At 39.8% G+C, this 21946-nt stretch overlaps 1 protein-coding gene across 7 annotated transcripts in view; it reads right to left on the reverse strand.

Moving 5' to 3' along the window:
* Window positions 1-2204: 2204 nt before the first annotated feature.
* LOC126863456 (uncharacterized) overlaps window positions 2205-21946 on the reverse strand; it is a 46795-nt gene continuing 27053 nt past the window's right edge. For 4 of the 7 annotated variants that reach the window (XM_050613649.1, XM_050613650.1, XM_050613654.1 and 1 more), the window contains 7 exons: window positions 20121-20451; window positions 19256-19559; window positions 18820-19107; window positions 16855-18071; window positions 15841-16239; window positions 14974-15129; window positions 2205-14870 (listed from right to left, as the gene is read on the reverse strand). In XM_050613649.1, coding sequence (XP_050469606.1) covers window positions 14714-14870; window positions 14974-15129; window positions 15841-16239; window positions 16855-18071; window positions 18820-19107; window positions 19256-19559; window positions 20121-20451 — 2852 coding nt within the window. In that variant the 3' untranslated portion in view covers window positions 2205-14713. Of the gene's footprint in view, window positions 14893-14959; window positions 15130-15840; window positions 16240-16854; window positions 18072-18819; window positions 19108-19255; window positions 19560-20120; window positions 20452-21946 lie in introns of all 7 variants that reach the window. The other 3 variants (XR_007688865.1, XM_050613653.1, XM_050613652.1) reach the window with 3 other exon arrangements.

Genomic DNA, 21946 nt, shown 5'->3' on the forward strand with positions numbered 1-21946 from the left:
GGACAGGCGCGAACAACGCCAAGAGAATCACAGTCCGTGACAAAAAGCAAGAAGAACAAACTGTTGGTTCCTTGCGCGAAACAGTGTGAATTAACGCGCAAAGACGGAAGGTTGCGAAAGACGGAAGCTTCTTCGCGCGTTTGTCGGTGATTCGTTGAAGGTGAGACACCTGTGACTCGAAAGTGCTTCCTATCAAGTAAATTCGAATTCTCCTGCATAATTACAGATCCTTTGAAAATCGATTGTAACGATACATTATTAATTAATTAATTTTTCTGTTGGCAAATATACTTGCAAACGATGTTCGAATCTATTGATGAATTTCTTCTAAATTTACAATTTTTCTATTATAATTTATTTTCCTTCAGAATTAAATACTTGGCAAAGTACTGAAAGCAGTAGCACAGATCAAAATTTTTACCAACCGTTGAAATTATTTCTTTCAAAATTTATGACTTTTTCGAAGTACCAAACGTGGTAGGTACTTTTTTTTTTTTTTTAAAGACGTTAAAAATGGTAACTGTGGATGCATTTCTATAAACTGTCGATAAACCTTCTTACAGATGACGTTTAAATCCTTGATGAACTTTGGAGGCTACAAGGATTCTTATTATCCTAATGTAGATAGGTACCATAGTGGCCCTGCTGGTGGCTACCATCACAGCGGATCTGGAGGATACCATCATAGCGAATCTGGAGGATATCATCATAGTTCTCGAGGGTGAAAAACGCTAATATCGATTAGAATTCTCGTGCTGCATAACTGGCAAAATCGTGGCATCATGATACAAATGACAAAGAAATAGTTCTATTACAAAAATATACAGCTTGTGCTACGAACTTACTTACTTTTTGATCGTTGTTATTAAATTACTGAGATAATCAATTGTTAGTTAGATTGTCGTTAAATTATTATCATCATTATAATTATTATATTTATATTATAATTATTCAGATAATTATCGTGGTGTTATGAATATTTTCAGTGGCAAAGGCAAAGGAGGCGACAAGGGAGCTGCACTCAGTGCTCTAACGTTGCTTGCTTTTCTCTTCTTACTAAACATCATGCAGGTAACTTTTCTTCCTATCGAACTATCTGCGAATCTTGTTCGAAAAATTTCCATCTAATTAATTCACAACACCTAAAATGAACAAACATTCCTTTGGTGACTAATCACAGTACAGACAGGACCATTATCTTTCTTTCTCCTACTTTTTCTTTAAGGGGGTATTCTGGTCTAGAGGCACGAATTTCGGCCGATTTTTGAAGCTCTGTACAAGCGAAACAAAAAATATTTTTGCTATCCTTCTTTTTAGCGTTTGTTTATTGATATTTCGAGATTACGTAAAAAATTCACTGAAAAAAAAGATTCAATATTTAAAAAGTTACGAGCTGGCAAAGTGGGTGCTGCAAAAAAAATGGGGTGTCGTGGCGTGCGTGATATCAACCCTTCTGGTCACCCGAAACAAAAAATGCGAACGGATTCTTAATTAGTATGGATGCCGCTATCGTCTGAACCTTGGAAAAGTCGATACAACATTTTTTCGCAGAATGACGGTCGTTTGAAAAAAAATGTCTTATTTCGCACGTTTTTTTGACAATTCCGAACGTTTAAAAAATAGTAATATTAAAGATTTTGAGCTGAGCGTGGTCCGGACGATAGAGGAGTATATAAGGAATATTCGGACCAAATTTAAAATAAATCGGTTCGTTAGAACTTGAGATATCGTGCACGCCAACTCGGAAAATGTAGTTTCGAGAAAAACGCGTTTAAAGTTTTATTGCACGTTGGTCCCGGTCGGACCGGTGCAGATGCCACGTCACAAAAATGGCTGTAACTCATAAAATAATTGAAATTTCGAAAAATCCTTTTAAAGGTATATTCTTGAATGTCTAAACTTTGGAAATATGAAAAAAAATTTTCGATTTTTTCAAATTTCTAGACCAGAATACCTCCTTAAATATTTAGTTAGTTTATCATATTGAAGAAAATGTACTTTTACGCCCGACTTACTGATCTATGCCGTATTTTCAGCAATCGATGCAGGACCAGAATTCGATGATAACGACGACAGCGGCAACGATTGTCCTGCGTGACAACGATCAGCCAGTGGTGGTGGACTCGAAGGAGGAAAAGGAGAATGCTAAGAGGGAGGAGACGAAGCGCGTCAGTAGTTACAGGACGCCAGCAAAATCCAAGATCCAAAGGCTTAACAGTCAATATATTAAATGAAATCAGATTAGTACACAATGATTCAGTACAGAGTTAGTTGAAAGTAGATGAATTAAAATGAAGAACTTTGCACCGAGACCAGAATCGCAAGCTGTTCTCGTACACGTTTAACAATGTCATCGTTAAAAGATCGCCAGCATTGAAATCGTATTAAGATAATATTTATTGAATTCATTCTGTAACAATTCCATAAACAGACGTGCTTCGAAATATCGTATAAGTAGCATCATACGTTATTCTCATAATTCACACTCCGCCATTATTTTTTTCCTCTTTTCCCTCTTCGTCTTTCGTAATTCCAATTTTTCTTCTCTTTCTGTATATACATACATATATATATATATACATATTTATTTATTTATTTATATCTTGTTCGTAATGTAATTCTTTCATTTGTGTGTGTGTGTGTATATATATATATATATGTATATAATAATAGCCGTATAATTTCTTTGAGAATAAACATACATATATACAGCGAAAAATGTCCATCTCTTTCTTACGTTCTTTTCTTCTCTCTTCTTTTTCTTTCTTTTTTTTTTTTTTATTTGTTCATCCTCGAAATTTCTTATAATCGTTTTACGCGCGAACGAATTTGCGGATACGAACACGTTACTTCCGGCAAGTCGACGCGGAACTCAGTCGAAAGTTATTATATTTATAAGAATAGACTCTATAGGAATAAATAATTTGCTGTTTCTCAGAAAATAACAGGCTTAGAGCCGTCCGCGACGAAGCTTCTTGCTTTTATCTTCTTTCCTACGGATTTCTTTTTTGTCTTTTACGCCACTTTTCTCCTATCTTTTTTTTCTTTCTCCCTCGTTTCTTTTCTCTTCTTCTTTCCATCTCTCCTTTTTTTCCTCGCGCCTAAAGAAAAAGATTCTTATTACAGTTAACACCGAGCGGAGTTGTTTCTTCAATTTCCCTATTACTTTAATTAACAACGCGAGTCGATCGTTTCCCATTGTCGGACCTATAAATATTTATTTCTTCGGTCTGTCACTCGAATATTCCTTGCTTTTCTCTTCGTCACCTCGACGCTCCTTTCACCGCGATACAACGATGATCACCGCTTTGCGTGCAACTTCCGGTTCCTCAATAAGACGACTCGACCAGCGACGAGCTCTGAACGACCCACCGGAGGATCATCAAGATCGAATCGAGAGCGATTCAACTCAGATACGCCTAATTTTCCGCAGAGTAATTGCAAGATCACCGTGTTACATTTTTTCTAATTAACGTACAATAATTTGTGATTAATTGTCGAAAGCTATTATGGGTTAAACTCCATCTGATGCGAATTTTGTTCGTAGAGTATCGTCTGGCGATCGTATCACTCTAATCTTATTTGTAACCAACGCGAGAATAACATTTTAATTTTTATCTTTCATTTTCAACGTCGAATAATAATCATTATCGAATAATACCAAAAAAATTGACTTGCACTCTTAATCGATTCGATTGGCTTCTAAACTAAAAAGAACATCGTTTCGTCTGTGGTGCAGTATTAACGCGAATTTTTTAAATATTAACTTAACGACGAATAACGTATCAATATATGGCGATAAATTAATAAAAAAAACGTTAACGTGACAATTTCATTAAACGGCGGAAGCGAAAGGGAAATTCAGACATATCTGCGTCAACGAATAATAGCAATAGCAGACAATAATAATAAAATCTTCTGAGATTACTACGAGGCCTACGAACACGTTCCAGTCAAACTTAAGCGACGTCAGAAGATTTTTTCAGAGGAAAAAGATGGGGCGGAAGAAGCTCGTTGTCGTGTCGAACGATCTCACATCGAGAACCATTTGCCTTGGATTAACATTGCAAAACCTGTGTATTTCCATTTATAGTTAACACTCCTGAACATTCGCGATATTTTCTAACAAACGGTTCCTTCCTTTCCTTCTTTTCTCGTCTTTTTCATAGATTTCTCGCCTCGTGGACGATTCCTTGACCACGGAACTCCACAACTTCCGGTACACGCTGCTGCCTCCGGTCTCACAACTTGCTGACGGCGAGAGAGCATTCTACAGTCTAGTGTCTAGAGGAACGCGATGTTTGAAATGATTGAGCCAGCCGTCAAAACACAAACATCATTTTTATTCTCTTTCTCCGTCCGGTTGCTTCCCTTCTTTCTTATCGCTCGCTTTTTCTCTCACACTCGCTCTCTTCCTTTTTCTTTTTCTTCATTTCCCCTTAATCTCTCTCCTCTCTTGTCGCTTTCTCTCCCACTCTCTCATACCACGATTCTCTGCAGCGTCACCGCGACATGCGCCCTCCGATTCTCTTTTTATTTACACAACATATTTTTTTTTCTTTAGAAACATCGAAATATCTCGGTAGACGTCCGCTAGTCGTCAAGTAGTTTAAAAAGTAACCGTGTAACGACGTGTATTGCTAAGGGAGGCTGGAAGGGTGGTTGTAATCGGGCTGCGACGCCCCAGTGAGTTTTACGAGTTTCCCTCGAGGCTCCTGCACGCGTTCCAACACGTCGCGATGCGCGTTTTGGGCTCTTCGTGCGATTTAGCTTAGCAGCGACGCGTGTTACGGGCCATGCAGTTCGATTACGGAAGCAACTTGTATCGATGCAGCAGTCAGAATTGCGTTTTGGTCGGTGAACAAGGCCCGAAAGATTTATTATTTTTTTTATTTATTATTCTTCTATAATATTCCACATTAAATCCAGAAACTAATTCTGACTCTCCCTCGATCGAATCAAATGGAATTTATTTAAATCAATTAATGCACTAATAACAAAAATAATATATAAAGGATACATAAAAAAAATAATATTATATTGAAATTTAACAAATATATAAAAAGAATAATCCTCAATTAAAATTATTAATAAAAAAAATACTAAAAATAATAAAATTTCAAAAGAAATTATTTGAGAAATAGAACGTAACGAGCCTAAAATAGAATAATTACATAAAGAAACTCAACCAATCATCATAATTGGATAAACTATCTCGCTTTCGACATATCGCGGAGGGTGGCAACGATACCGAACGTAATTTACGCTAGACTCTGATCGTTGTATTTTGTTTCTCGATGCTTGGCCGAACTTTATCCGACAGACGTTGAAAAGCAGAATCACGTAGACGCGAATAATTTCCACGATCGCTCGGTTCGTTCGTTGCTAGTTGCTTCGATAACGCGCAATTAGAAAATCCGTGGCTCTCGGTTAACCGTGTTTCTGGCTATTTCGTTTTAGTCTTCGATTTTGTATTCTTCGCGATCCACCTCCTAGTACCGATAACGACACTGGAATTGGGAAATGCTGGCACGTTTTGAAATACGCGTTTCAAGTTCGGTATCGCGCCACGAACTGAAAGGAATCGATAACGCGCAGGTAAACCGAAGCTGATTACTCGAAACTTAGGTGTCGATGCGTCGCAACGCGTTTCAACGAGCGCAGGAGCCTTTACAACTTTTATATTCTTCCCGGTTTTTCTTCGTTTTCTTCTTTATTCGCTTCCCACCGTTCGTCGGATCGGGAAAGCGTTTCTTCAACGTACTTTTGTGCGGATAATCTATACAGCAGAGGTTCGTTCGTTCGAACTCGTCTCCATACTTATTTCGAATTATCGAAAGTTAATCGGAAAATGTTGGAACAATCGGAGAAGCTTTCGCTGTTCTCGAAACGAGACAGAATTAAAACACGTTCATCGAACGCGCGAATGAAACGGCAGCAGATGGTGAAAAGAACGTCTGGCGATAATTCGGACAGACTATGGACGTTGATGCGTTTGTAGAAAATTGAAAAATGGAAGAACGCACGTACGTTGAACGATTTATCATAGACAGACTTGTAGAAAATATACATACCGTCTATGTGCACTGCATATTGTATGCAAAAATCTGACGAAATATTCAAAATATAGTACTCGTTGGCAATATAAAATTTCCATTACGTTGCTTGTGCTGACGGGGATAAAAATTTGCATCAACATCCACAGTCTACATATGAAACGCGCATGCTTAAATATCGATACGATCGAACAATTTAATTAATATCGTAGAGTTGAAATATTCAAAGTGAAATATTTGTGAAACATCGAAAGCTTCGCGTTACTCGTCATTAGGCTGCGGATTTTTACGCGTTTACGAGAGATTGAAAAATCGAGAAAGTAAAAACTGCACGCGAAACTAATACGCGGAAATGTAAGGAATATTCAAACGGAAGTAGTCGTTAACTTCTTTGATTCTCCATTTGCTTGCGTCGATAGAACCGCGAAACTGCATAAAAATCCTCGGTCTAATCGTTGTTGTAATCGACGAGTATCGCAGCGAAAGTGTTGAAAATTCGATCGATTCGATCAATGCGTACGGCGAATAATTTAAATTACGCTCGAAGATTGTCTGGAGAGCCGAAGTTTCGTCTGTCTCGAGCAGACGATCTCCAGAATTTTTCATTTCTCTTTTCCTCGGTTCCATCGTTTCGACCGGGAAAACGCAAACGAATCGCGAAGCAAGAGTAGGAATATGAAAAGTTGCGGAAAACGGTGTTGCGGCGTCAAATCGCTAAGATTAAATCGCCGACGAAGGGTCCCAAGCTAAACATCAACATCTAAGAAGAGACTCGTTGATCGAGCGTCCTTCCGTAGACCTCGACGAACTAGCTGCTAACTGGCTAACTCGTTTAGCGAGTCGTTTTAAGACGCGCCAGTCGCGCCTCTTCTCGTTCGAAGATAAAAGCGGAACGATTTGCTCAATTCCTACACGCGTATCGGAGAACTCGAAACGAACTCGTGTCATTTTGTGCACCGACTAACGCTTTGACTGCCACGGTGATCATTGGTGACCGGAGCGCTTCCACTTCTAACAATTGTAAAAATTGAATGAAAATTGACAGTCAGAGCATTTTGAATATAACCGATAAATAGAAGATACTTTGAAACAAAAAGTGCCCCATTCAACGATTAAACATTTTTATTAGAACATCAATAAAAAAAAAAAAAAAAAAAATGAGAACAAATCTTGCATCTAACGGTGCACTGTGTTCGCGTCCATATGTTTCAGGGCTAATTTACGAATATTATTATTAAACACAGCTTAGAAAATAATCGTAAATGCTGCTTTGTAATCATATATATAATTGAATTTAGAAGTGTATATACCTTACTATTATATATAGAACGAGCAAATACCGTTTACTAATATCTTGTACACGTTTCAACAATATATTCTGCACGTTTTGCTTACGACGAAATAACGAAGAGCGAATGGTTTGTTGAAATAAACGAAGTCTTGTTATAATACGTCGCTATCGACTGTTACCAAGGCGCCACGGAGGTCACCGGTGACCACCAATAAGATGAACGGTGCATTGAGGAAGAATATTGTTTTACATCGTCGATTTATTATTATTTTGCCATTATATGCTTTGAATAATAAAAATACTGCCGTGGCGTCCTCAGCGAAACGTGTGATTTCGGCGTGGCAGTCAAAGTGTTAACCAGATTCTGTCACATCGACGGTGAAGTAATAAAATTGTGGAAATCTCTTTCTCTTTCCTCCAATTTCCTTCTATTTCTCGTATTAAATGCAAGCTGAGACGCGTACATCTTGTTGCATTTCTCGTACTAAATGCAAGAAGAGACGCGTACATCTTCCACTTGCGTTTATCGCTTATGGGAAAACTTACGTTAAAAATTCGAGACACTGAGAGGAAAAATGGACGACGTGGTTAGGGAAGACAGAGAAAGAAGGAAAAAATAATCGCGTTATGTATGACAAATGCGAATGATGACGACTTGCTGGAAAAATATCGCGTGTCCATTTTCAGCGTTTCGTAGGGAACCGGTTTGAACGATTCACCGGTACTTTGTAATTAAATAAATACTGTCTACTTTGTAATTAAATAAATATCTTCTACATTATTTTTGTCATCGCTTCGTGGTGCTATAGAATTAGTTTGCGAGTTGCGGTATCGTTTTTAGGAACATGAAATGGCAAGGGTAAATTATGATTGTTGAAGATAGCTGAATGTAGGAAAATTATACATGGTGGTTGGTAAAGCGAAAAGGGGGTGATTGTACGCGAAAAAAGAAGTCGAAAATATAGAATAAAAATTTTTTTTTATTTTTTGTTTTTTGTTTTTTTTTAATTTTTCTATCGAGACAACGATCTACAGCGAGATCCGTTATAACGTACCGCACGCGTACCGAGCGAAAATTCAAAGTCGATTTTCTCGAAAACAAAGCGTCGAACGAAAAATTGTTATTCTATATTTTCGACTTCTTTTTTCGCGTAGAATCGCCCCCTTTCCGCTTGTACCACCAGTTACCAACCACCCTGTGTATAAATATATATTAATAGTATTACATGTAAGTTTACTGTATGTAATATTATAAATATATATTTTATCGATATGAAGAAAAATATTACTTCTGACGAATTTACGAAGCAATTATACATTTGATAAGTTTACGCAACACGAAGAAACCAGCGAAGAGATATTTGTTGCGTGTAAAGATTCGAATTTCACGAAACGTGGACGCGTCATGTTTCTACAGCAAGTCATTGATTTAACAAGCTCGAGATATTGACTGCAAAAATGGACTAAATGGTTGAAGAAAAAAAAGAAGATATCCATAACGATCTACGCGGAGAAATGTACGATCTCGTTGCAGATTGTGCAAAGAAACGCAAAAAGGTCGATCGACGACCGCCTTTAAATAAACTTGTACGAATTTGAATTGTAGGAATTTGAATTTTACGAATAGCGGACACGAGAGATCACGAGATGGAGCTGCGAAGAAAATACACGAGACACGTTTCTCAACTTGTTCGTGTACTCGAACGAACATTGTTCCGCAATTGAACACAGCCTACTAGCATAATCGTGCACGGCTAATGGGAACGTATCTTACGCGGTGAAAAATTCGACGACGAGCCGAGGAATCTTCGTTTCTTTTGATCCCTCTTCGAAGAAACTTGACACAATCTTTCAGGGTTCTCCGATCAGAGTACGCTACGTTATCGCTAAATTGCGATCGGTACAGCTAATTGGTTCCTGCTAACTGGTTTGGTTAATCGTCGATTAACAAGGCAAAGGAAAGGTACGAAAGAGCCGAGCGATCAATTTCAGCGGAAACCTTTCTTCTTCTTCTTCTTCTTCTTCTTCTCTTCTTCAATTATCGTCTCGCGGGAATCGCTACTTACCCTAAAACCTGATTTACAATGGTTCACGAAAGTATTTGAACGTTTATAGAGACCTTCTATGAATATATCGTCCTTCTTATGCCAACAACATCGCAAATACGCGATTCAACAGATCGTAGAAACTCGCGATCGAATGTAAAATTATTGGACACGTCTGAGAATGATAAATCGAGTTTACGATACAATTAATCACGTTGTTGTATCACGTTCGTTACAACTACACCGTGGACCAGAATCTTTATGCAAATCTTCATGTTTACGAACATGATCGAATCTGTAGAGAGGAGATTCCTTTAAAGGAGATTTGTTGTACTTGTTAGAAATTACAAGACGTAGCGTAATATACATTGGATATCTTCTATATTTTTGTATAATATCGTACGAATTCCACGCGCTTCTGCGTCTTTAGATTTCGCATAAATACGCGGGAAAATCTAGTTACGACGCTCGTCTCTTTACATCTACGTAGCTAAGGGCAAGAACAAAGACCATGAACGACAAAACGAAAGCATACGCGGTATTTTTGGTTTTGGCATAAACGGGACGATATTAAGCGCGTCATGTCAAAAACATCTCGAAATTTCATTAGCATCGACCTGACTATCGCGCGATTACGCTGCTCAAAGTTGACAAACACCAAGAGTTTTATATTTGCGCGTGACAACGACCGGAGAGACGTTTGGTAAAAATTGTAAAAGTTATTTGCAAGAGTTTTAGATTCAGATATAACACACACATATAATATGTACATAAGAGCGTTTTATAATATGTGTTCAAATACATTCGCGACTCACTATATCCGACGCGATCCATTCCATTAAATAAGACTCTTTCGATTAACGAGGATCGAACAATTTTACAATTACTTCTATTACCTTGTACTCTTCAATTCGACATCCCACAGAACAGAATCTTTCTGCAATGTTGCGCTCTTTCTAACTCGATGAATCATCCGACTCGAAGATTCGAAACTTAGTCGTAGCGAACAATTTGGACGAGCGAAGAAGCGCTCGCTGAAACAACGAAAATGTCGATGCTTTAGGAAGCTTGGATGATCGAGATCCGTCGTCCGAAAGTTACGAAACAATTCGACTGACTTTCGTAAATATCGGGACAGTGGTCGATCTCACGCGAAATAATTCGGTTACGTCATTCTGCAAACGATCGATCAGTCAGAATGCGAGTTAAAGATTCGCAATGATCAGAAAAAATTTGTTAAAGTTACTCGTGGAGAGAGAAACGACGGTAATTGACGATTATACCTATCGATTGGTTGATTTAAATCTCGTTGAGACAGTTTCAACTAAATCTAATTTTTAACACTAGAACTACCACAGCAGTGAAATTGACTGGTTTTACAATTTTATTTTAAAATTCCTACTTCGTGTTATATTTTTTCCGCAACGATAACTAAAAGAATAATATAATGAATTTTATTTTCTTTTTTATGTATTCAAATTGAAGATAATTTTGTATCAGGGCCAATACCAGTGAAAATGACTGGTACCTGTCGAAGTGTAAAAGGGTCCTGTAATCCGTTTACAGAACCCCAATTAACCAGTTTCCTCGTTTCGTACAACTTGCCACACGTTTTTCAAATTTTTACCGCGTATCGTTCGATATGAGGATACCAGTTATCAGGAAAATTCCGAATCGATCGCTAGATGCTAACACTAGCAATGCCACACCAGTGAGAATGACTGGTTCTACAATTTTATAAATGTGTGAATCCTCGTTTAGGGATCATGGTCCAAGATGGATTAATAATATCAGAAATGTACTACATAACATGGAATTCCTTCCGTAAGAAAGTAATAAATCAATAAATATAAAAATGTTCTATTATTACGTGTTTTTTAAAGCTCAGTCATTTTGGCTGGTTTTGGTAGAAATAATTTCGTGTTAACTATCGGTAGTTCTAGCGTTAAGAAGACAAGTTTGATTTAATATTCGAGAAATTCGTGGAAATCCGCTAAACGAATTTGAATCGTTAAAGGAATATATAAAATAAAAAAAAAGGAAAAAACCCAGCAAATGCAATGGACAAAGTGAAGTTTCATCAGTGTATCGTTTGTCAATGATGAGATTCTTAGTGCAACGTAACTGAATGTTCAGCGAATTAGCAATCGCTTTATCTTACTCTTCGGATGGCAAGTGTTCAAATTAAAAAATTTTTAACACGTTGGAAACAACGTTGCGACGATTTTTCCCACAGTTAAATTTTGTGATAAACGTGTCCCGATATTTAGGAACGGGCTTGTATCTGTTGCAGCCAACATGGATCTCGAAAAGAAGTCACGACGTTACTCGAGTGACGAAGCAACCGAAAGAAACACTGTAACATCAACGAAAACGCAATCAGATCGATTCTGTGGTTCGTGGTCGGTTTGATTTCGTCGTGCTTAAGCTCCTAAACACTTACACGTTCGCTTCTCACTATTCAGCAGCCATAGGAGATCGTCGTATTCCTCTGTCAAACTCGCTGACTTCGAAGAGTTTCATTTCTGATATTCGAAGCTCGAGGGTGAATTCTTTCCGAGGAATGAGACTTTTTCAAATGGATATGGAAATGATATGCACCACAGGGTGCATCGATGCGAATGCACACGCGTTTATCACACACGCACACGCATAAATGCGATCACAATCACGTTCGTCTTAATACTGATAGAACGATCTATCGATAATGGACGCATCATATGCGTCCGATGAAATTGTCCGAACGTTCGTTTCCTTCGATTCTCGTGTACGATCGATCACCGCGGATCTTTACGCGGAGATTCACATTTCCCAGAATATAATTAGGAAAATAGAATCCAGGTAGAAAATTGTTTCATCCAGCATTGTAACATACGGAGCACCGTATTTTTGCATATTCTGTGTATGTCTCCACGTTACGCGTACACTGTGCAATGTTGCGCTTTCGAATTTCCTACAAACGCGTGAAAATCCGCAGACTGTCAGTCGCATTCAGTTTCAATAGAATACGTCGTGTACACGAAAGCCGAGAGAATCGCGATAAGAACAATTGCTCGCTGTTCGAACGTTTCACGATATTTTTGTAATTGTCTACACCTGCGGAGGTACTTACAGACCTAGGTCTATCTACATGATATGATGAAGCATCGAAGTAAGCTTGCTTCGTGGCACGAGATCCCCACTGTCAACGCCACGCAATCGACAAAATAATACTCTTCCGACTATCTCTGTTCGGTGTACAAAACGTTGCGGGGCTCGTTACGACGAAGTTGGCCGATGATATTCGAGAACACGCGTTGGTGATTCGAGCTTCGAGGTCCCCTGTGCTTTCACAGTGATCTAAACGCGATCGTGAAACTAGCTTTCAGCCGGAGATCCATCGAAAAACGGGCTTAAGCTGCGCTATGTTCAATTCAAAAGTATTCGCTTCGATACGTATATTACTGTCCAAGAGTATAATATTTGCTGGACACTTTCACGTTACTGCACGTGGATATACAATACTTATACAGATTTCAAATACAACTGTTTGATCTAATTTTGGCTAATCTTATCTGCAGCGATCATATACGATATACATTGTAGTACATATACAGTACATATTAACAAAGATAGTTAATATTGGTTGTTCCCCGTTAAATAAATAAATAAAAGAATCGTGTAACTGTAGCTGAATAAAAATTAGTTTCGTACAGCGACTTTAAATGTTTCAATCTGTCTGCATAAGCCCAATATTGTGTACTCTATCGTTTCAGAGTAATGTTAATAGATGTTAATAATATTAATAGATGATGTTTCTACAACTTTGGACAGATCTTACGAAATGTTATTCATCGAAAATACGTTCGGCTATTAGAGCATTGCGGGAATACTCTTTGCTTTAGTCTAAATGTAATCATCGCAAGAAGCAGCGAATAAACCATACAGGGTAGTTATTTTATCTCAGCTTCGAAAGTACAAATTATAAATAGAAATCTCTCGATCAAGTCGCAGTTTCGGTAATATACGTATCGAAGGAAATATCTTTAAACTGAACGTAACATGACGTAGCTTAGTTTAGCTTTCAGGCAGATCTGCAGCCTGCTAATTATTTCTCCAGCGTCTAAGCTGGTAGATATCGACTACTTTGAATTTCGAGCGCGACGAAGGACCTCGAGGAGCTTCGACGATCAAAAATGCCTTTTCAAAGTCACTGTTCGCGAATAGATCTCCAAGAACCACGTTCTTGTCTGTCGTGAGGAAGCATTTGGTCAACACGCGCGCATCAGCAAGCATGCCTTTGCCCTCGTTTCCAAGGTATAATTACGCGAATCTAGTAACGAAGGAACGAACGAGTTCTCGTGGAAGGTACGCAATTAGACTAAAAACGTTTCTCGAACGAATGACCGTTACAAGGTATGTACAAGTGTGTATATGTATTCTCGTATATATGTATGTGTGTATGTTAAACGATATAGCGAGAAATGCGGCGGAGCGTTTCCGTGACGCGTTTTTCGTAAAATCGACTACGAAGCGCCGTTAAACAGCAATGACGTTCGATGTTCGACCGTGTTCAACCTCGAAGAAACAAGTACAGGATAGCCTTGACTCGTAGCCAACGACGAGAAAAGTCGAGGGAAATTTCAACGATATACACTCCCATTCTTAAGTCAGTATCGGAACTTATAGAAAAATTCCAACCGATTTCATCGTTTTCTTAACAATATAGACTAATGGTCGCTAACTGATCCGTTTCGCATAAAACCAGCAGGCGTCCGAACACTTATGAACGGGAGTGCACATGTACATATCGATCTTCGCTTACATCCTTTGTAAAATCACGCGTTACGAAACGTACAGACACTTTGAAACGCGTTACACGCGACGTCTATCGTACAACGAACGACTCTGTCGCTTGGAATCCGATTCGTATCTTCTCTTGATCCGTCTCAGTGAGTACGCGTAGCTTCAAAGTCGATACACGCGTGTAACTTATACGAGATGTTGCCGCAATGAAACGAGCATAGAACTCCGTTATTGGAATTGACACATACCAGAGAATTGTGAGACGTTTGCGATCTTGCGAGGAGAATGAGTTCGATAAAAAAGCGTTCCACAGAAGGAAAGAAAGAGAGAGAGAGAGAGAGAGAGAGAGAAAGAGCGAGCAGAGTTGATTCGTTATAAAGATAAACGACGCGATTCTTTTCAAGTGGATCGGCGAAAGGAGGAACGAGAACTCGGCTCGAGAACAGTTCCAACAAGGAGATAATTTCACTTTTTTTTTTGTTTGTTTTTGTTTGAACAGGAGGATAATAAGGCGAGGCGTGCCGTGAAAAAAACTATTATTGGTGCAGGGTCTCGTCAGTCTCGTCCTGGGATACGATACTGGACCGATTCGACCTAACGTCCAGATCCATGCTGAACGGCTTCGTCAAGCACGTGAACAACGGTTGCGTCGTGTTCTCCTCGATGCTCAGGCTACACTCCAGCGAGCTGTCACTGAAAATACAGAAACAGACCTCTACTCATCACTAACGTCTTCGACGATTGTTCTACAAGAGCAATACGACTTTGATCGACGATCGTACCCGGGCGCATTTACCTGACGATACTGGCACGGTCCATGGACGTCGACGTAGGCACCGTACAATTGTCACCGTTACAAGGACGTTCTCCGTTGCTGCTGCAAGAGGAAGAAGTCCTTGTCGTGGACGCTTCCTTCATCGACGCCCTTCGAGATTCTTCATGGCACTCGCACCTGTTTCGCAACAGAGTTCACAGTTAATAGCGTTTCTTCGTTGGCGATACTTTGAGATTATTCGTATGTCATATAATTATTTAATTTAGAAATTTGATTTGTCAAATCGACTACGTCGTTCGGTTGCTCAATCTTGGCCGTTTAATATATTATTATCCGAAGATTGTTCAAGAACATACATACGAAGACCGATCAAAGACATTTTCGAGGCTGTCCTAGCAATTCACTGGTGAGATTTTACGAGCAACGAATGAACATGATCGACGTTGATACATAAATCTGGTACAAGTAACGAGTAACAAATTAACATTCATTGATAACGATTCATATAAAATGACAAAGACAAAAATACTGAAATTAATTACGAATATACCTAACAAATATTTTCATGACTTGTTGTAACGTCCAGTGGATGACAAAATTCTACCTACAACCAAGTTCCACCTGTTAGGTTATCCCAAGAGTTTCTTTTGCTTCATAAGGAAATAATAGATGCGCATGTTCTTTTTTATATCATTTTACCGAATCATGAACGATCCACTTTGTCCCAATAAAACGACAAATCTTCTGCATCTATTATTTCCGTATAAAACTTGCGTAAGAAACTTTTCGGACAACCTAATATTTAATTAGGTTTATAAAAGCACGAATTTGCTTTGCGAAAATCTACCAGTGTGTTCTCCATCATCCACTCAACAAGAAGGAACGCACCTGCATTCCTCCGGTTGAACGTAGCTATATCCACCCGATTTCACCTCGTCCTCAGGTCGAGGAATCGTCTGGATCCTTTTCGGCGCTTTCCTCTTCTCGGGTATCTCCTCGAAGTTGATCCAGTTGCTCGGCCTAGCAGTGGCCCTCGGTGGCAGCGGAGGAGGACTCGGCGATTTACCTGCGCTCTTCCGTCCCCCGTCAGGCACTTTGCCTGCGAATTCCATAAATGTGTTGGCCGCGTGCTTCCGCGGACTTTTCAATTTAAAGCTATCTTCTCGCGGCAATGATATCTTCATCTTCTCAACACGACGCTCGTCGAGGGACGTCTGCATCACAAACTCGTCGAGCAGCGTCGGGTTTATCGGCGTCGTTGAACGCGGCCTCTCGATTGGTATCGTTCTGGACGTGAATAACGTTATTAATTTGGTATTGTTATTGAAGATAAGACTCGTGGTCGCGATACAGTTCTGTTTAAAAGTCTTTCGACATTTTTTTTAAAGATACAGAATCTGCAATTCTATTTGAGAGTTTCGAATTTTATTAAAAGATCTTAAATTTAGAACTCTATTTTAGAATCTTAAATTTTGTTGAAAAATGTATTGGGTTGTGGTAACTTAGTTGCCAACCCAATAGAACTTGGAAATGTATTTCCAAGTGTAGAATTTAGAGGTTTGTTTAAAAATGTAGAGCTTGGAAATTTACTCTTAGAATCTGGAATTACATTTCGTTAATATCGTCGATACATTAGTAGCGTATACTTTCTGAATCATTAAACATCATTTCCTCGTGCCTTTATGATATACTTGACTCCTTTTTATTATATACTTAGCTTCTCGCCGTTTTTAAGCAAACCTTCCAATACTTTACGAACGTAATTGTCTCAGGACTTCTGAACAGGGCTGTGAATAAACGGATAGTGAATCGCAACATTGCAGACATCGTGTGAAACAAAAGAGAAAGAAAAGTACGCTCCAATCAGCGAGCAATAACAGCACAATTTTAAATAACACTTACCTTACTTCTTGAAGTCGTTGTTTCACAGGCAGGATCGGCACAGCCACGCTTTTCTCCAGGGGTAGGGTGGTGGGTACGTAAGGAAGATCCTCTTCGAAGCTCTCCTCGTAGAACAGTCCCTTCCTCTCGTCGGGCAATTCCTCGGCAAGTTTCTCCACCTTGTTCCTAACAAACTCGATCTCCGAGTCTCTCTCCGACTCCGAACTATTATGATCCAGATCAGAGATCACGCTTGGTGTCTTCACCAGTCCATCCGCAGTCTTCGTTCCGTCATCCAACAAGTCTGGCCTCTTTTCCATCGTTTTAACCGGCGCGTGTTCCCTAGTTTCAACTTGTTTCTGTTTCTGCCTTGAAACATCTTCCTCGACTATCTCGGCTGGTTCGACAGGTTGTTGCAGCTCTTTGCTTTTCCTTTTCGGCTTCGTAGCTTCCTTCTTTCCTATCGAGTCCTTCGACGAACTGCTGGATATTCGATGGTCCGCAGGAGGTTTGCTATCGATGGACGACGACGATCTCACAACGGTTTCGCTGGTTTTCCCGTGATTACTCAGCTTCGAGTCCTTCGAGGAGCTCCTCGAGATCTCAGAATCCTTCGAACTGCTCTGCGGTATGATCTGGCTGGTCTGGCTGTCCCGCGAGTACGGCCTCGACGTAGTTTCGATCAAAGCTTCGGTCTTTATCCTCGTCGTGGGTGGATAATGCTCTATCGACACTTCCGTTACGATGCTTCCAGTTCGAGGCTCCGATTCGTACTCGTCCAGCAGCTTGGTAGGCGTTTCCAGTGGTATCGACACGCTCTCCGAAGGCAGAGCCTCCTCGTAGTTCCTGTCATCCGCGTGCAGGCTTATGAAGATCGAGTCGTCCTTGCGACTCTCCTTTTCAGCGTTAAAACGAAACTCCACGTGGCCTATGCTTTCTAAGGACGGGTGTCCTCCGGAACTATCCAACTCCGTGCCACAGGATGCCGCTATCGCCTCGTCATAACTCTTCTTTCTCTCGCGTTTCTTGAACAGACTCAACGTCGAGGAGAACACGCCCTTGTTCTTCGAGTCCTTTTTCAAACTGCCAGACCCTTTGTCCAAGGTTACTCGCTCTCGCGATTTCGATCTGCTACGCAGACTCTCCGTGGTGTCCTTGATCTTCGAGGTGAGGCTACGACGTGGTTTCGTGCTCGGAGACGGCGATTCTGGGCTCAACACACTGCTGTCTGTACGGGCCTTAAAAGTTGAACACGCGGTGGTCAAGTACATGCAGTGTCTTTTGTTCGAGATTCTTCTCGATTAAGCTAGCGGATCTTCTACAAAGACAAAGCCAGGAATCCAGGTGTGGACGATGTGTGAAGCGTACAAGCCTAATTTCTACTGTACGCGATCTGTGCCAAAAGGTAACCGAACTACTTCAGCGAATAACGTCTCTGTTTAACGAGACTGCTGCTATCGAGATACACGCGGATTCTTCTCTCTTACTTTGCCAACAAATGCAAAATGCAAGTATTTGGATATATATACCGGAGCAATTGCTTCAAAACATCGATATTTTTGCTATATTCTCGACGTTACGACGCAAGAGTATTCTTTCTCTACCCTTCGTTCTTCGTCTCTTTGTCGTGACTAGGATCAAACGCCACCACAAACTAAAACATCTACTGTATCTAGTAGAACGTTCAAGTTCCATGTTAGTCTGCAACGAACAACCGACGCTTCATAAAATCCATACAAACTTGCAAAGACATATATTTCCTGTCCCTAAAAACATATATTTCTATTAGTCTACCGTTACTTAATTGGTAGCTACCCGAAGCAAGCAATGTGATTCGAATGAAGTAAAAAATGTCTTGCCAAAAGCGTTGCCCGTGTCTCGTTACTTTTCGAAAGTTCGGTCATCTTTTAGACAGATCGTGTGTATGAAATACATAATAAGCATTCGCTGTTAATACGAACTACGAACACGGAAGCACGAGGCTACCTTAAACAGAGAGGCGAAACTGCTCTTCCTGGAAACGGAAGAGGGACTGGGTGTACGCGAACCTTCCAGATCGCGGACTTTCTGATGCCTTGGTAGCTTCGGACTACCGGTCACGCTGCTCGTTGTTGGAGTGGTCTGTACGATTTCTTTGAAGTTCTGCGCTTTTTTCCTCTTGTCGTTGAAGTCTAAGGTCGCTGGCTTTTGTACCTCTTGCGCTTGACTTCTCCCCGACTGCTGCTGCGACGTCGTTGTACTTGGCGATTCACCTGACTTCTTCGCCACTGGTACCTTCAATATCCACGTACAAAACGTATGTATAATATCGCAGAACTAATATTGTAAATTAATTTTTCGTTCATATGTGAAAAATTATCGACGAAACATTTTTTGACAAAAAAAAAAAAAAAACCAGTCCTTGTTGTCGATTAGAGTTTACCTGTATGTTAACCTTCTCCAAGAATCTTTTCGTGATCTCCACTTCTCTCTTGAAGATCTCCTTCCTCTCTTCTCGCCCTCGTCTCCTAGGTTTATCCAGGGGATCTGGTTTCAAGTTTCCATCTACCATCGATACCTTTATGCTGTCTGGAATCAGTGCTTTCGTCGTGTCTGCTTCACGTTTCAGCAGGATCTTCTCCAGGTCGTCGGTCTCTGGTTTCGACGGTTCTATCAAGTTGTCTGCCAGTGTAGGTTTGCTTCCGCAGAACGACGTTTCCAGTAAACATTTGTGCGGACTCGGCGACCTGATAATTAATTACGATATCGATTAATTTTCGTCATCGTCCGTACGCACATACAAATTACGGAAATTCCCTCTCATCCCTCAACTATCACAACGCCACTCGATAGTCTTAGAACAGTCGTTACGTCTGTTTGAAAATCGAAGAAAAGTGAAGCAACGTCGCGCTTACTTGTCGCAATACTACGATATACTAGTATTTAACAAATTTCGACGCGTTTAACTTTCAGCAAATACATAATCTTCGATATGGAAATATCCAAGAAATGGACGTTCTTGGAGCAGTTTTTCGTATCGCTTTCAATGCAAAATAAAGTAACGCCTATTCTGTAGTTGGTAGTATAATAAGTGAAAATAACTATATGTTCTTACGTGTGTACGACAAAAGATACAAAGATACACTTTGAATGAACATAACACGAACAATTTTCTCAATTATACAAGATAAATCAAATAAATACACGTTATAACGCATTTAGTGGCTGAAAGAAAATTTTCTTTATAAAAGTAGGAATTTGCATAAACGTGGGCGGTCGTTGCAAGAACGAGCAACTGATTAATCTACCTGGACGACGTGGCAGAGACAACGGAAAGTTTGCCAGAGGCTCCTGAACCTTGGCTACCCACGGAGGAGAGTCTAGACGTTCTTCCACTGATGTTTAGCAGGACGATTTCCGAGCAATTGCTGTCCTTCCTTTCTCTGTCTAATTGTTTGCCGCTATAATCGGACATGGAGCCATCCTCCTTTCGCCTCTTCGCCAGTTTCTTCGATTCTCTTTTCAGATCTTGCTCGTGAATGGGATCTTGCAAGTCGAGCTCCTCCGTCGACGATCTTAGATCCTGGGCGTCCTCTTTGTAGCCCAGAGTCAGCTTGCACCCAGGTGGAGGCTCTCCGCCTAGTAATTCGACATTTATGTTATTAATAACCTTTTCGTGAAAGTGGATACAGTTTCTACCATAGAACAATTGTCTAACATCTAAATTTTAATGTATCTAGCATTTAACATTAACGAGTATAAATAAATTACGACGTATAAATTCTAACGATCAGTTCTACCAGAATCGAAAACTACCATACAGGGACCGATAGGATAACACGTGTAAACGGACATAAAGCAACTGCTTGCGAAAAAGTAGAAAGAAAATATTGGGTTGGCAACTAAATGATTGGGGATTTTGTCAATACCACCTAATGGCAAAATCCGCAATCATTTAGTTGCCAACCCAATATATAGAATCGGTATCGATAAACTCTTTAAAAAGAAACGAGTTTGTAGATGATAAAATAAATGAAATTTTACAAGCTATAAATTATCCAATAAGTTCTACTAGAATCGAAATCTACTATACAGGATCTGATAGAATAACACGTGTAAACAGGCATCCTTATGAAAAAATAGGAACTTTTGGGGAAAAAATAGGAATCTTCTTAACAGGAACGAGTTTATGAATGATAAAATAGATGAAATTTAAGAAACTACGAGTCACCCAATTATCCCGTCTGAACTAAAATTGTAAAATTATTGATACTGATATTACCGGCTATTGATAAATCATCTCATATATTTAATATGCACAAATGAAATTTTACGAATCATAAACCATTCGATAATCCTATTTAATACAAAGTTCTACGCTCGTAAACGTTCTACCAACTAGAAATCATCTACCAACCATCTAATATCGCCAGGGCCCTGTTGCGCAATCGAAGCAACATTATTTATAAACATAATAAGTTTTACAAGTCGCAGTTTCCAAATTGCCAACACCAGCTGCCCTCTTTACCCGATTTATAGAAACCTTAAAAGTACAAATTTTGCAAGTTGCACTTTGCAAATTACCAATAGCAGCTGTCCTTCTTATCCGACTCGTAAAACAGTTGAAATTCGACAATGCAATTTTTCAAATTACGAATCGTCCGATTATCCTGTTTCGCGTAAGATGGTGAAATGATAAGACTATGTGAATAATCCACTAACCTATAACTTGTCGAATATGCTAATATTATTAGCGGATTAACACATGCACGAGGAGCCAGTTAAACAGATCGCACGGTACAAGTGGATGTTGAAGCTTGTCCTCCGTGTTTGCATCGATTCGAAAGAGTGAAAGGAGAAAAGAAAGAAGAAAAGGGAAGAAAAATCAATGAGAAGGAACGATTAACCATTGTGTTTCGTGAAAAGGTCGAGTCGTCATTCAGAGACACGTTATCGCGTCACCGTGTTGCGAATCAGCGATAAAAACGAAACGAGCTTGTTGGAAGAGAAATCGTGTCGCTTCTTCGCCTACCTACTTGTATATGTGTGCGTCGGTTGTAACAAAGCAACTGGAATATAGGACAAAGTTGCAGCTAGGCCTCGTTCCCCTTGAATTCTCCCATAACATCGCGAC

This window comes from Bombus huntii, chromosome 3, assembly GCF_024542735.1.
Source record: "Bombus huntii isolate Logan2020A chromosome 3, iyBomHunt1.1, whole genome shotgun sequence".
Taxonomy (NCBI): Eukaryota; Metazoa; Arthropoda; class Insecta; order Hymenoptera; family Apidae; genus Bombus; species Bombus huntii.